This window comes from Oncorhynchus mykiss, chromosome 1 (genome assembly GCF_013265735.2).
Source record: "Oncorhynchus mykiss isolate Arlee chromosome 1, USDA_OmykA_1.1, whole genome shotgun sequence".
NCBI classification, from domain to species: domain Eukaryota; kingdom Metazoa; phylum Chordata; class Actinopteri; order Salmoniformes; family Salmonidae; genus Oncorhynchus; species Oncorhynchus mykiss.
The window spans coordinates 8950399-8964037 of NC_048565.1; the positions used below are offsets into that span (position 1 = coordinate 8950399).

Below are 13639 nucleotides of genomic sequence, written 5' to 3' on the forward strand. Positions count from 1 at the left end.
TGCCCCTGGGCGGCACACTCAAAACATCTCCTTTGGTCCCCATCTACCTGGGGTCGTCGGTGGCGGGTCGGCCCTTCCCCAGCCGTCTCTCCCCGAGCTTGTGGTCCTTTGACCCTGCCGACTGTCGGTTCGGGGTACACAGCGGTGGGGCTGTCTTTAAATCCCCTCGAACGGGTCGCCGACTCCCTGAGTGTTCTTATGCATCTCCACTGCTCCCAGGAGGAAGGTCTGGGGTGCGCATAGACTCGCTGCCCTCTTCATGTCGTGGGGTAGCGCCCGTAAGAAGCGATCCAGGACCACTTTGTCGAAGATGGGTACGTCATTTAGAAGCCATGCCCTGGTGATGCACAGTAGGTCGCTAATCTGGGCTCGGGGGGATTCGTCGGGTACGAACCTCCAGTCGTTGAACAGTTGAGCCCGATGGGCCAGTCTTTACCCGTAGTGGCTGAGTATCTCCCGTTTGAGTCCGTCGTAGTTAGCCGCCTGTTCGTCGTTCAGGTCCCAATACGCCTTTTGGGCATTCTCAGAGAGGAACGGAGCCAGAAGACTTGTCTACTTCAACCTTGGCCATCCTTCCCATAGCGCTGTCCGTTCAAACGTACAGAGGTATGTTTTGATGTCATCGTCGTCTGTTAGCTTGTTTAAAAACTGTTTGGAGAGCCCGTCGAGACCTGGCACATCCAGCAGATGGAGCCTTCGCCTCGTGAGGTATACTCCATCTGTCACCAGGCCTTGACGAGTTTCCCCCTGGTGGCTGACCTGCTGTACGCCACAGTACATACCCCAACCAGAAGCCACGGATTACAGGCAACATCCGTACTGAGCTAAAAGGTAGAGCTGTCGCTTTCAAGGACCTGGACTCTAACCCGGAAGCTTATAAGAAATCCTGCTATTCCCTCCAACGAACCATCAAACAGGCAAAGCGTTAATACAGGACTAAGATTGAATCCTACTACACCGGCTCCAACGCTCGTCGGATGTGGCAGGGCTTGCAAACTATTACAGACTACAAAGGGAAGCACAGCCATGAGCTACCCAGTGACACGAGATTACCAGACAAGCTAAGTCACTTCTATGCTCGCTTCGAGGCAAGTAACACTGAAGCATGCATGAGAGCATCAGCTGTTCCATATGACTGTGTGATCACGCTCTCCATAGCCGATGTGAGTAAGACCTTTAAACAGGTCAACATTCACAAGGTCGCAGGGCCAGACGGATTACCAGGACGTGTACTCCAAGTATGCGCTGACCAACTGGCAAGTGTCTTCAATTACATTTTAAACCCCCTCTGTCTGAGTCTGTAATACCAACATGTTTCAAGCAGACCACCATAGTCCCTGTGCCCAAGAACACTAAGGTAAGCTGCCTAAATGACTACCGACCTGTAGCACTCACGTCTGTAGCCATGAAGTACTTTGAAAGGCTGGTCATGGCTCACATCAACACCGTTATCCCAGAAACCCTAGACCCACTCAAATTTGCATACCACCCCAACAGATCCTACAGATGATGCAATCTCTATTGCACTCCACACTGCCGTTTCACACCTGGAGAAAAGAAACACCTACAGTTGAAGTCGGAAGTTTACATACACTTAGGTTGGAGTCATTAAAACTAGTTTTTCAACCACTCCACAAATGTCTTGTTAATTAACTTCTTAAGGCTGGGGGGCAGTATTGAGTAGCTTGGATGAATAAGGTGCCCAGAGTAAACGGCCTGCTCCTCAGTCTCAGTTGCTAATATATGTATATTATTATTATTATCATTGGATAGAAAACACTCTGATGTTTCTAAAACTGTTTGAATGATGTCTGTGAGTATAACAGAACTCATATGGCAGGCAAAAACCTGAGAATAAATCAAAACAGGAAGTGAGAAATCTGAGGTTGGTAGATTTTCAACACAGTTCCAATTGAAATCCCATTGAGATATGTATGAAGTTGCACTTCCTAGGGCTTTCACTAGATGTCAACCGTCTATAGAAATTTGAATGAGTCTTCTACTGTGTTGTGGGACTGAATAAGAGCAGAATGAGCCATGTGTCTGGCAGTCAGCCATTTCCTGGTCACGCGCATTCCACATGATATCCACTTGTGTTCCGTTGCTCCTCAAGACACAAAGGTATTCTCCGGTTGGAACTTTATTGAAGATTTATGATAAGAACATCCTAACGATTGATTCTTTACTTAGTTTGAAATGTTTCTTCGAACTGTAATATAACTTTTTGAAGTAACGCTCGACCAGAACGAGCGTTTGGATATGTATACTAAACGCGCTAACAAACGGAGGTATTTGGACATAAATACTGGACATTATCGAACAAAACAAACATTTAATGTGGACCTGGGATTCCGGGGAGTGCATTCTGAGGAAGATCATCAAAGGTAAGGGAATATTTATCATGTCATTTCTGGTTTCTGTTGACTCCAACATGGCGGCTAATTTGACTATTGTTCTGAGCGCCGTCTCAGATTATTGCATGGTTTGCTTTTTCCGTAAAGTTTTTTTGAAATCTGATACACCGGTTGCATTAAGGAGAGGTGTATTTATAATTCCATGTGTATAACTTGTATTATCATCTACATTTATGATTAGTATTTCTGTTGAATCGATGTGGCTATGCAAAATCACTGGATGTTTTTGGAACTAGTGAACGTAATGTGCCAATGTAAACTCAGATTTTGATATAAATATGAACTTTATCAAACAAAACATACATGTATTGTGGTACATGAAGTCCTATGAGTGTCATCTGATGAAGATCATCAAAGGTTAGTGATTAATATTATCTCTATTTGTGCTTTTTGTGGCTGGAAAAGCATGGCTGGAAAAATGGCTGTGTTTTTCTGTGGCTTGGTGGTAATCAAACATAATCGTTAGTGGTGCTTTTGCTGTAAAGCATATTTGAAATCGGACACTGCGGTGGGATTAACAACAAGATTACATTTAAAATGGTGTGAGATACATGTATGTTTGAGGAATTTTAATTATGAGATTTCTGTTGTTTTGAATTTGGCGTCCTGCACTTTCACTGGCTGTTGTCATATCATCCCGTTAACGGGATTTCAGCCCTAAGTTAACACACTATAGTTTTCACAAGTTAGGACATCTACATTGTGCATAACACAAGTCATTTTCCAACAATTGTTTGCAGACAGATCATTTCACCTATAATTCACTGTATCACAATTCCAGCGGGTCAGATGTTTACATACACTAAGTTGACTGTGCCTTTAAACAGCTTGGAAAATTCCAGAAAAATTATGTCATAACTTTAGAAGTTTCTGATAGGCTAATTGACATCATTTGAGTCAATTGGAGGTGTACCTGTGGATGTATTTCAAGGCCTACCTTCAAACTCAGTGCCTCTTTGCTTGAGATCATGGGAAAATCAAAAGAAATCAGCCAAGACCTCACAAAAGTCTGGTTCATCCTTGGGAGCAATTTCCAAACACCTGAAGGTACCACGTTCATCTGTACAAAGAATAGTACACAGGTATAAACACCATGGGACCACGCAGCTGTCATACTGCTCAGGAAGGAGACGTGTTCGGACTCCTAGAGATGAACGTACTTTGATGTGAAAAGTGCAAATCAATCCCAGAACAACAGCAAAGGATCTTGTGAAGATGCTGGAGGAAACAGGTACAAAAGTATCTATATCCACAGTAAAACGAGTCCTATATCGGCATAACCTGAAAGGTCGCTCAGCAAGGAAGAAGCCACTGCTCCAAAACCGCCATAAAAAGCAAGACTACAGTTTGCAACTGCACATGGGGACAAAGTTTGTACTTTTTGGAGAAATGTCCTCTGGTCTGATGAAACAAAAATAGAACTGTTTGACCATAATGACCAACGTTATGTTTGGAGGAAAAAGGGGGAGGCTTGCAAGACGAAGAACACCATCCCAACCGTGAAGCACGGGGGTGGCAGCATCATGTTGTGGGGGTGCTTTGATGCAAAAGGAACTGGTGAGGAAGGAGGAAGGAAAACAATGTGGATATATTGAAGCAACATCTTAAGACATCAGTCCCAAATGGGTCTTCCAAATGGACAATGATTCCAGCATACTTCCAAAGTTGTGGCAAAATGGCTTAAGGACATCAAAGTCAAGGTATTGGAGTGGCCATCACAAAGCCCTGACCTCCATCCTATAGAAAATGTGTGGGCAGAACTGAAAAAGTTTGTGCGAGCAAGGAGGCCTACACACCTGACTCAGTTACACCAGCTCTGTCAGGAGGAATGGGCCAAAATTCACTCAACTTATTGTGGGAAGCTTGTGGAAGGCTACCCTAAGCATTTGACCCAAGTTAAGCAATTTAAAGGCAATGCTACCAAATACTATTTGAGTGTATGTAAACTTCTGACCCACTGGGAATGTGATGAAATAATTAAAAGCTGAAATAAATCATTCTCTCTACTATTATTCTGACATTTCACATTCTTAAAATAAAGTGGTGATCCTAACTGACCTAAAACAGGGAATTTTTTACTAGGATTAAATGTCAGGAATTGTGAAAAACTGTTTAAATGTATTTGGCTAAGGTGTATGTAAACTTCTGACTTCAACTGTATGTGAGAATGCTATTCATTGACTACAGCTCAGTGTTCAACACCACAGTGCCCCCAAAGCTCATCACTAAGCTAAGTACCCTGGGACTAAACATCTCCCTCTGCAACTGGATCCTGGACTTCCTGATGGTCCGTCCCCAGGTGGTAAGGGTAGGTAACAACACATCTGCCACGCTCATCCTCAACACTAGGGCCTCCTAGCATGCTCAGACCCCCCCTGTACTCGCTGTTCACTCATGACTGCATGGCCAGGCACGACTCCAACACCATCATTAAGTTTGCCGATGACACGGTAGGCCTGATCACCGTCAACGACGAGACAGCCTATAGGGAGGAGGTCAGAGACCTGGCCTTGTGGTCCCAGGACAACAACCTCTCCCTCATTGTGATCAAGACAAAGGAGATGATTGTGGACTACAGGAAAAGGAGTACTGTGCACATCCCCATTCTCATTGACAGGGCTGTAGTGGAGCAGGTTGAAAGCTTCAAGTTCCTTGGTGTCCACATCACCAACAAACTAACATGGTCCAAGCACACCAAGACAGTTGTGAAGAGGGCACGACAAAACCTATTCCCCCTCAGGAGACTAAAAGATTTGGTATGGGTCCCTGGATGCTTAAAGAATTCTACAGCTGCACCATCGTGAGCATCCTGATTGGTTGCATCACTGCCTGGTATGGCACCTGCTCGGCCTCCGACCGCAAGGCACTACAGAGGGTAGTGCGTACTGCCCAGTACATCACTGGGGCCAAGCTTCCTGCCATCCAGGACCTCTATACCAGGCGGTGTCAGAGGAAGGCCCTAAAAATTGTCAGACTCCAGCCACCCTAGTCATAGACTGTTCTCTCTGCTACCACACAGCAAGCGGTACCGGAGCGCCAAGTCTAGGTCCAAGAGGCTTCTAAACAGCTTCTACCCCCAAGCCATAAGACTCCTGAACATCTAATCAAATGGTTTCCTAGACTATTTGCATTGTCCCCCCCCTCATGTACGCTGCTGCTACTCTCTGTTTATTATCTATGCATAGTCACTTTAATAACTCTACCCACATGTACATATTACCTCAATTACCTCGACTAACTGGTGCTCCCGCACATTGACTCTGTACCGGTACCTCCTGTATATAGCCTCGCTATTGTTATTTTACTGCTGCACATTAATTGTTTGTTACTTTAAAAACGTTTTTTCTTTTTTTTTTTATCTTAAAACTACATTGTTGGTTAAGGGCTTGTAACTAAGCATTTCACTGTAAGGTTGTATTCGGCGCATGTGGCAAATACAATTTGATTTGATTTGTTTAGGGCAACAATTAAGAAGTTTAAAACCCCTGGAACAGAGGTCAACATGCCTGGTATTGGATCCATGTGTGTCTTGTCCCTACGCATAGTGAGGAAGATGGTTTGGGAGGGAAAGAAAAATCTCAGGGCCAAAGTTTGGGTCACCAAGTCTACAATTAGATGCCACCTCCATGCCAATTTGCTCTTTGGAAGGGTCGCCATTTGCTGAACGGCATTGGCTCTTAGCATTGGTTCTAATCCATGGTCAGATGACATGAAAATAGAGCTCTTTGGCCACGCACAGAAGTGGTGGGTTTGGCTTCGAAAGAAGAATGCATATGCCGAAAATAACCTCATATATACGGAAAAAATTTGTTGGTGGATCTTTGATGTTATGGGGCTATTTTGCTTCCAATGTTTCTGGGGCCCTTGTTAAGGTCAATGGCATTATGAATTTTTACCAAGTATCAGGACATTTTAGCCCAAAACTTAGTTGCATCTGCCACGAGGCAGAGGCAACCAACTAAATCTTGCAATGAACAATGTGGAAATTTGAGCAAGTTGAGGGGACTAAACTGCTTGGAGTAACCCTGTTGATACAACAGTAGCTAGGAGGGGGAGAAGTCTGTCCATAATAAAGTGTTGCTCTGCTTTCTCACCAACACTATCAACAAAGTTGGTCCTACAGGTGCTAGTTTTATCATAGCTGGACTACTGTTCAGTCGTATGTTCAGGTGACACAAAGAGGGACTTAGGAAAATTACAATTGGCTCAGAACAGGGCAGCACAGACAGCCCTTAAAAATGTACACGTGGAGCTAACATTAATGATATGCATGTCAATCTCTCCTGGCTCAAAGTGGAGAGATTGACTTCATCACTACTTGTTTTTGTTGTAAGAAGTGTTGACAAGCTGAATTCACAGAGGTGTCTGTTTAAACTACTAGCACACAACTCCGAAACCCATGCATACCCCACAAGACATGACACCAGAGGTCTCTTCACAGTCCCCAAGTCCAGAACGGACTATGGGAGGAGCACAGTACTATATAGAGCCATGACTACATGGAACTCTGTTCCACATCAGGTAACTGATGCAAGCAGTGGAACCAGATTAAAAAAACAGACAAAAATACACCTTATGGAACAGCTGGGACTGTGAAGAGACACACACAGGTACAGACACATGCATACGAACACAAACGCTAGCACACACACACACTCTACACACACGTATATTGTAATATTGTTGTATGGTGGTATTATACATGGCCTTGGCAGCAGCTAATGGGGATCTCTTATAAATAAAAATACACATCTTTAATAGCTGTAGACAAAGCATGAAAAATAAATATTTCAAGATGTCTGAAGGACCTGATAAATGTTGGAAACTAAAGAGAAGTGACATGCATGCATTGTATTGCTGTATTCGTGGTGGAGCCTATGGGACCACATTGGGCAATAACTCGTCCTTACCTCTGGAGGGAGACGATAGCTGCCTGCTCGTTTTCGTTCTCGGCCTGGGTGGTCCCCAACACTTGCCAAGCCTGGGGAGATAACGGGGAGCATTGAACAACAGGGTCATCACCTGGGTCTTCACCTGGGCTTACTACCCTCTCTAAGGAGAGACTTCGTTAGGAGAGATGGTGTGGTCTAGATGCAGAGCTCAGCTCTCTCTGAAAAATAGGATAGCTCACTGTCAGTCAGTGCTCTCAGTTCCGCTCACACAGCAGGTAAATAGATTGATTCTGCCGTTGGTAAAAACAAACAAACAGAACAGGCAGGAAGCATCATGTATCTCAAAAAATCTCTGCAATACAAACTTTTGTCTGAGGTTTGTGTGAAGTGAACTTAGGGCACGTCAAAATACAACGGCTGCAATAAAAATTGCAAGGTGATTCGCTTTGAGGTTTTTGTCTTCTGACAGTGCTCTGCCATCCAAGTTCATTTAGGATTGTTGAGCCTCCCCTTCCCTCAGGTATTGGGAGTTCCTATTCAGATTAGGCATTCTTGTATTGTATCGTTCTAAAGAGCCAATAGAAATTAATGAGATAATGTTGCAGGGTACATGTCACTTTGGCAACGGATCACTTGAGACATCAAATGATAATTGAGGTCACGACTTCTCAGTCATTGGCAACCAACCAAATTCATTAAGTGTACCTGATGAGTCATGCTTAGTTATTGCTCGATGAATCAGGTTTGAGACGAACTAGAAAGTCATGGTTCAGCATTGTGGATGGTAGCTATTGGACTCCTCTTAGCTGGGGAACCCAACTTTGAATCTCCATACTCTCCGAGTAAATGTGCATTTAGACATCTACGAGTTCTAGCTGAATCTGCAATCCAAAACGACTAGATGTTTTGTCTAGTTTGTCATGTCTATTTAAAGTCAACAAATATGATCTATGTGCGTGCTGGTTTATTTTGTGAAATGACATTGATACTCAATTTTGTAGCACAACGTTATAAATCAAGTCTTGAGGAAATTATCTACAAACTATCTAGAGGTCTCCGCAGCACAGATAAGCCACAAAACACGCTGGGAGGAATTTTAGAATCATATTAGTTCCATACACTGTGGGATAATCCTTTCCTTGGAATAACCGGCACAGTTATGAACAGTATATTTTACAGGATTCCCGAGTTCCGATTCTATTAATGCTCTCTGGTGATGTAAGATGTCGCCTCTGTTACGATTGAGATGAAATTAGCAGGAGAGAAAAAAACGGAGAAAATAGCTATTACTCAACACTTTGGGCAAATTGAAAATTCTCATTGGGAGATGAAGACTGGGTAGTTTTGATGCAGTAAACAGCTCTATTAATGGTATAACTCCCCAGTCCTCCACTAGCAATCAGCGTCGGCCACTTAGCGCTCAGTGAATATCCACCTCACGCATGATTTGTGAAGTTCTTTTTTTTCTTTTTCATCAGAGTATGGTGTTGTCTGAACAGGCTGATTGGCAGTTGGTGCTAGTACATTATGGTACTGTGGGAAAGTCATGCTGGGAAAGTGTGTGTTTACGGTGCCTGCATCTCATCAGCCCCCTGTGCCTAGTCACCTCTGAGTCCTGGGGGTCCTGCAAGATGGCCCCCTCCAGTAGCAGCACAGCGTTGGGCAGGTCTCCCTCTTTGGACTTTCGAAGACCCTCCTCAAACGCGTTGGGCCAGTCCTTGTAGGGATTGTCCATGTGGAAGTAGTAACCCTGTCACCAATAAAAAAAGTTAAAAAATAAAAATAAGTTATTGGAGCATCACCAATGTAATCTCTCTGTTTTCAAATAAATGGCCGCGCTGAGCGACCGTCCTCTACAGTGGAATATTTAAGCATACTCTCAGCATCAATTAATCTTTTCTAGCTTTCTGCTGAACATCAACCCTGGGTAAAAGTCCTGAGGGTTAGCTGTCTCGTTAAATGTTAAACTTTGCATCTTCAGACTAAAATTACCCTGGTGTGTTGTTGCCGAGTTCTGAACACGAGTTTTGAAACGGTTATTCCTCTTAGAACTTGTAGCATTGGGATCAATCAAAAAGTCTGATTATGTACAGTAGCTCAGGTATGTCAAAGCTCCCATTGCACTAAAGTAAGCATATGCTTATGAGTGCCAAGTTTGAAACCATCTGGGTTAGCTATTGACCCCAATCGGGTTAAATCAGTAGATACTGTAGTGTATGTGCAGCACATGATCATCTCTAGATCGTCGAGTTCATAGGCTTTGTTTCCCCTTCTTTAAGCAGAACATGTTCACATGAGACTCCCTAGTGGCACAATGGTCTAAAAGCACTGCATGTCAGTGCAAGAGGTTCGAATCCAGACTGCATCACATCTGGCTGTGATTGGGTGTCCCATAGGGCGGCGCACAATTGGCCCAGCGTCGTCCGGGGTAGGCCGTCATTGTAAATAAGAATCTTAACGGACTTGCCTAGTTAAATAAAAATATGAAGGAAATAAATGATAAGCATCTTAACAGGGCATATGGACAGATGATAACGAGTTAAAAGGTGAGAACTGTAACCTTCTCGTGAGGCGACACACTGGAGGGGATCTGCGCCTGCTCGTTCTCCGTTAGCCAGTTCCGTCGTGCTAGCTCCTCCCACTCTGCTTGCATCTTGTCCCAGAACTCTGTGTCTGACTGTGGAGGGAGAGAGCGGCGGGAGGATTAGTACACAGAGGATTGCTAGCTTTGATACCATGACTATGCCGAGGCCCCCTGCCATGGAAATGTCACATCCATCTCACTCATTTATCGGTGGTGTAACGTATGGACTTCTGATGACTCATCACTTGCACTCAAATGTCCAAAATTAGCTTGACCTTTCAGTTGATAGATTGATGCCTGAGAGGGTTATTATACAAAGCCCTAGACTCAACAAACAGCCACCTTGATTGGTGTTGTAACTATACTGAACAAAAATATAAACGCAACATATAGTGTTGGTCCCATATCTCATAAGCTAAAATAGAAGATCCTAGAAATATTCCATAAGCATAAAAAGCCTATTTCTCTCAAATGTTGTTTATATCCCTGTTAGTGAGCATCTCTCCTTTGCCAATATAATCCATCCACCTGACAGGTGTGGCATATCAAGAAGCTGAATAAACAGCATGATCATTACACAAGTGCACCTTGTGATGGGTACAATAAAAGGCCACTCTAAAATGTGCGTGTATTGTTAATTTCTCTACCATAAGCTGCCTCCAACGTCGTTTTAAAGAATTTGGCAGTACATCCAACCTGCCTCACAACCCCAGACCATGTGTAACCACACCAGCACAGGACCTCCACATTCAGCTTCTTCACCTGAGGGATCGACTGAGACCATATAACCGGACAGCTGATGAAACTGTCGGTTTGCACAGTCGAAGAATTTCTGCACAAAGTATCAGAACCATCTCAGGGAAGCTCATCTATCTGCTTGCTCGTCGTCCTCACCAGGGTCTTGACATGACTGCAGTTTGGCGTCGTGACCGACCTCAGTGGGCAAATGCTCACGTTCGATGGTCAATGGCATACTGGAGAAGGGTGCTCTTCACCAATTAATCCCGGTTTGAACTATACCGGTCAGATGGCAGACAACGTATTTGGCGCCGTGTGGGCAAGGGGTTTGCTGATGGTGGCAGTGGGGTTATGGTATGAGCAGGCATAAGTTACGGACAACAAACACAATTGCATTTTATCAATGGCAATTTGAATGCACAGAGATTCCATGACGAGATTCGGAGGCACATTGTCATGCCATTCGCCCGCTGCCATCACGTCATATTTCAGCATGATAATGCACAGCCCCATGTCGCAAGGATCTGTACACAATTCCATGAAGCTGAACATTTCCCAGTTCTTCCATGTCCTGCATACTCACCTGACATGTCACCCATTGAGCATGTTTGGGATGCTCTGGATCGAAGTGTACGACGGCGTGTTCCAGTTCAGACAACTTCGCACAGCCATTGAAGAGGAATGGGACAACATTCCACAGGCCAAAATCAACAGCCTGGTCAACTCTATGTGAAGGAGATATGTTGTGCTGCATGAGGCAAATGGTCAAAAAAATCGCACCAGACACCAACTGTTTTTTTGATCCACGCAACTACTTAATTTTTTAAAGGTATCTGTGACCAACAGATGCATATCTGTACTCCCAGTCATGTGAAATCCATAGATTAGGGCCTAATTAATTTATTTCAATTTACTGATTTCCTTACATGAACCGTAACTCAGTAAAATTGTTGCATGTTATATATTTTTGTTCAATGTTGATGATTTCTTGTTCAGTGTTGAGGATTTCTTGTTCAGTGTTGATGATTTTTGGTTCAGTGTTAATGATTTTTGGTTCAGTGTTGATGATTTCTTGTTCAGTGTTGATGATTTTTGGTTCAGTGTTAATGATTTAGTTTTTGGTTCAGTGTTGATGATTTTTGGTTCAGTGTTGATGATTTTTGGTTCAGTGTTGATGATTGTTGGTTCAGTGTTGATGATTTCTTGTTTAGTGCTGATGCTGATTTTTTTTGCCTGCCTCTGTCCAAGCATGCAGGCCATGTCTATTAGACCTCACAGCTACGATACAGCCGAGGCCAAAGACCTCAGTGTGTGTCACTGTCAATTACTCCATGGGCCAGTGAGCAAAGAGAGAAATCAAAGTGAGAACAATGACTGCTTTCAAAGAGTAAACGTTGCAGGCACCTCCAGAAACCAAACATTTTAATTGTATTTTGATGCATCTCTACTTGCCAAACAAATTCCTACTTAGACAAATTTTACACTTTAGGCTAGGTTTAGGCTAGGTTGTTTTGTGATTCACTGCAGAGACTGATAGAATGCTATTATTTCATATCTTAAGTGAATTATTGCCCCTCTGTGCTTTGCCTTAAACTAGGTGGACAATTAAGGATAATTGGAAGACACCTGTGACCTCTACATGGAACCAGGTCAACAAGGCATGTGTCAAAAGGTCAAAGCCCATTATTGCGGCCACCAGACAAATGCCTCACTTACTGAACCAATGAAGAGGCAGCAGTGGGAAACGAAGAGCACTGTTAGCTTCATTAAAACTCAAGCTCTCAGCCTGAGAATTAGAGGCACTGTTGTTGTTTTTCATTCCCCGACATTCATCAGATAGTTGTCATAGTGACTACACAGTGCTTGTTTTTGTACATGACTACATCTGGTTTGGATTCTTCTTCGTGTTCTATACCACACCATGACACACTACATTGTGTGCCTTTAACGGGCCACCTCGCAAATCTTTAGGAAAGACAGAAACATCCATAACAGTTATTGAGTGACGCTTGGATTGAAGTCTGGGGTGAGCAATAACATGACAAGGTGACAGTGAAGAACACACATCCTCTTTCCTTCCCTACTCTCTTCATCCTGACCCAGCTAGCAGGACTACAGTATTTCCTGTAAATAGCATCCTGGTTCTAGGTAGATGGCCCTGGCTATCACTGCAGACATAGGGGTGTATTCATTAGTCGCAGACCGTTACAGAATGTTTGGTCTGTTGCAAAACGTTTTGCGACCTATTTAAAAAAAAACTCCAAACAGAAAATGTTTTGCAATTAAAACGAGAGTTTCTATTGGACAAATTCAGGTAGGTACCTCCCCGTTCTGCTTCTGTTTGGTTCCTGGAGTAAACGGTTTACGTTGAAAAACATTTTGCAATGGTCTGAGACTAGTTAATACACCCCAGTTGTACTTTATGTTGTTGATGTTCCTGCTGCACGCTGCTGATCGCCACAATATAATTCTATTAGGCCCATGATTCTTAGCTGTCTCCCTGTCAACAAAAAGTCCAAATATAGAGTGGAGCTCAGCTGTATATGACAGTGCAGCATAAGTGGGTGCCTTGGCACCTCAGGGGGGATCGAGTGAGGTATGTGTGCATGTCCTAGTGTGTGTGTGTGTATGTGTCAGTGGGAGTGAGGAGGCATATGTGTGTGAGAGTCAGGAAGTGTGTATGAGAGTCAGCAAGTGTGTAAAGGAGGAAGGGGAGGTGGGTGGTCACAGCTCTGTTTCCTCTCTCCAGGTGTGTGGCAGGCGTCCACCGGAGGTGAGCATCACCTCCTTAATTGGCTGCTCACGCTGAGACAAATTGCCTGTTAGATCATGAGGTGAAATCTCACTGGCTCTGGGAATGAAACGGGGGGGGGGGGGGGGGGTAGTGGAGCTGGAGCTCTGCGTTTTGGGGCCTGGTAGTGGTATTGAGTTATTTACAGCATGACAGAGGCTTTTTGTAGAATTCAAGGTTTCTGTTAGTCTTTTATAGCTAGATACGGGTTGCTACCGAT

The 13639-nt window shown here is 43.9% G+C and overlaps 1 protein-coding gene across 5 annotated transcripts in view; it reads right to left on the reverse strand.

Moving 5' to 3' along the window:
• The window catches only part of pex5la (peroxisomal biogenesis factor 5-like a), a 180702-nt gene that overhangs the window by 32531 nt on the left and 134532 nt on the right, over positions 1-13639 (reverse strand). For all 5 annotated transcript variants that reach the window (XR_005053504.1, XM_036989311.1, XM_036989309.1 and 2 more), the window contains 3 exons: positions 9867-9983; positions 8913-9056; positions 7325-7395 (listed from right to left, as the gene is read on the reverse strand). Coding sequence is in view for 4 of the 5 variants with exons in the window: in XM_036989311.1 (XP_036845206.1) it covers positions 7325-7395; positions 8913-9056; positions 9867-9983 (332 nt within the window). In the remaining variant the exon portion in view is untranslated. The remainder of the gene's footprint in view (positions 1-7324; positions 7396-8912; positions 9057-9866; positions 9984-13639) is intronic.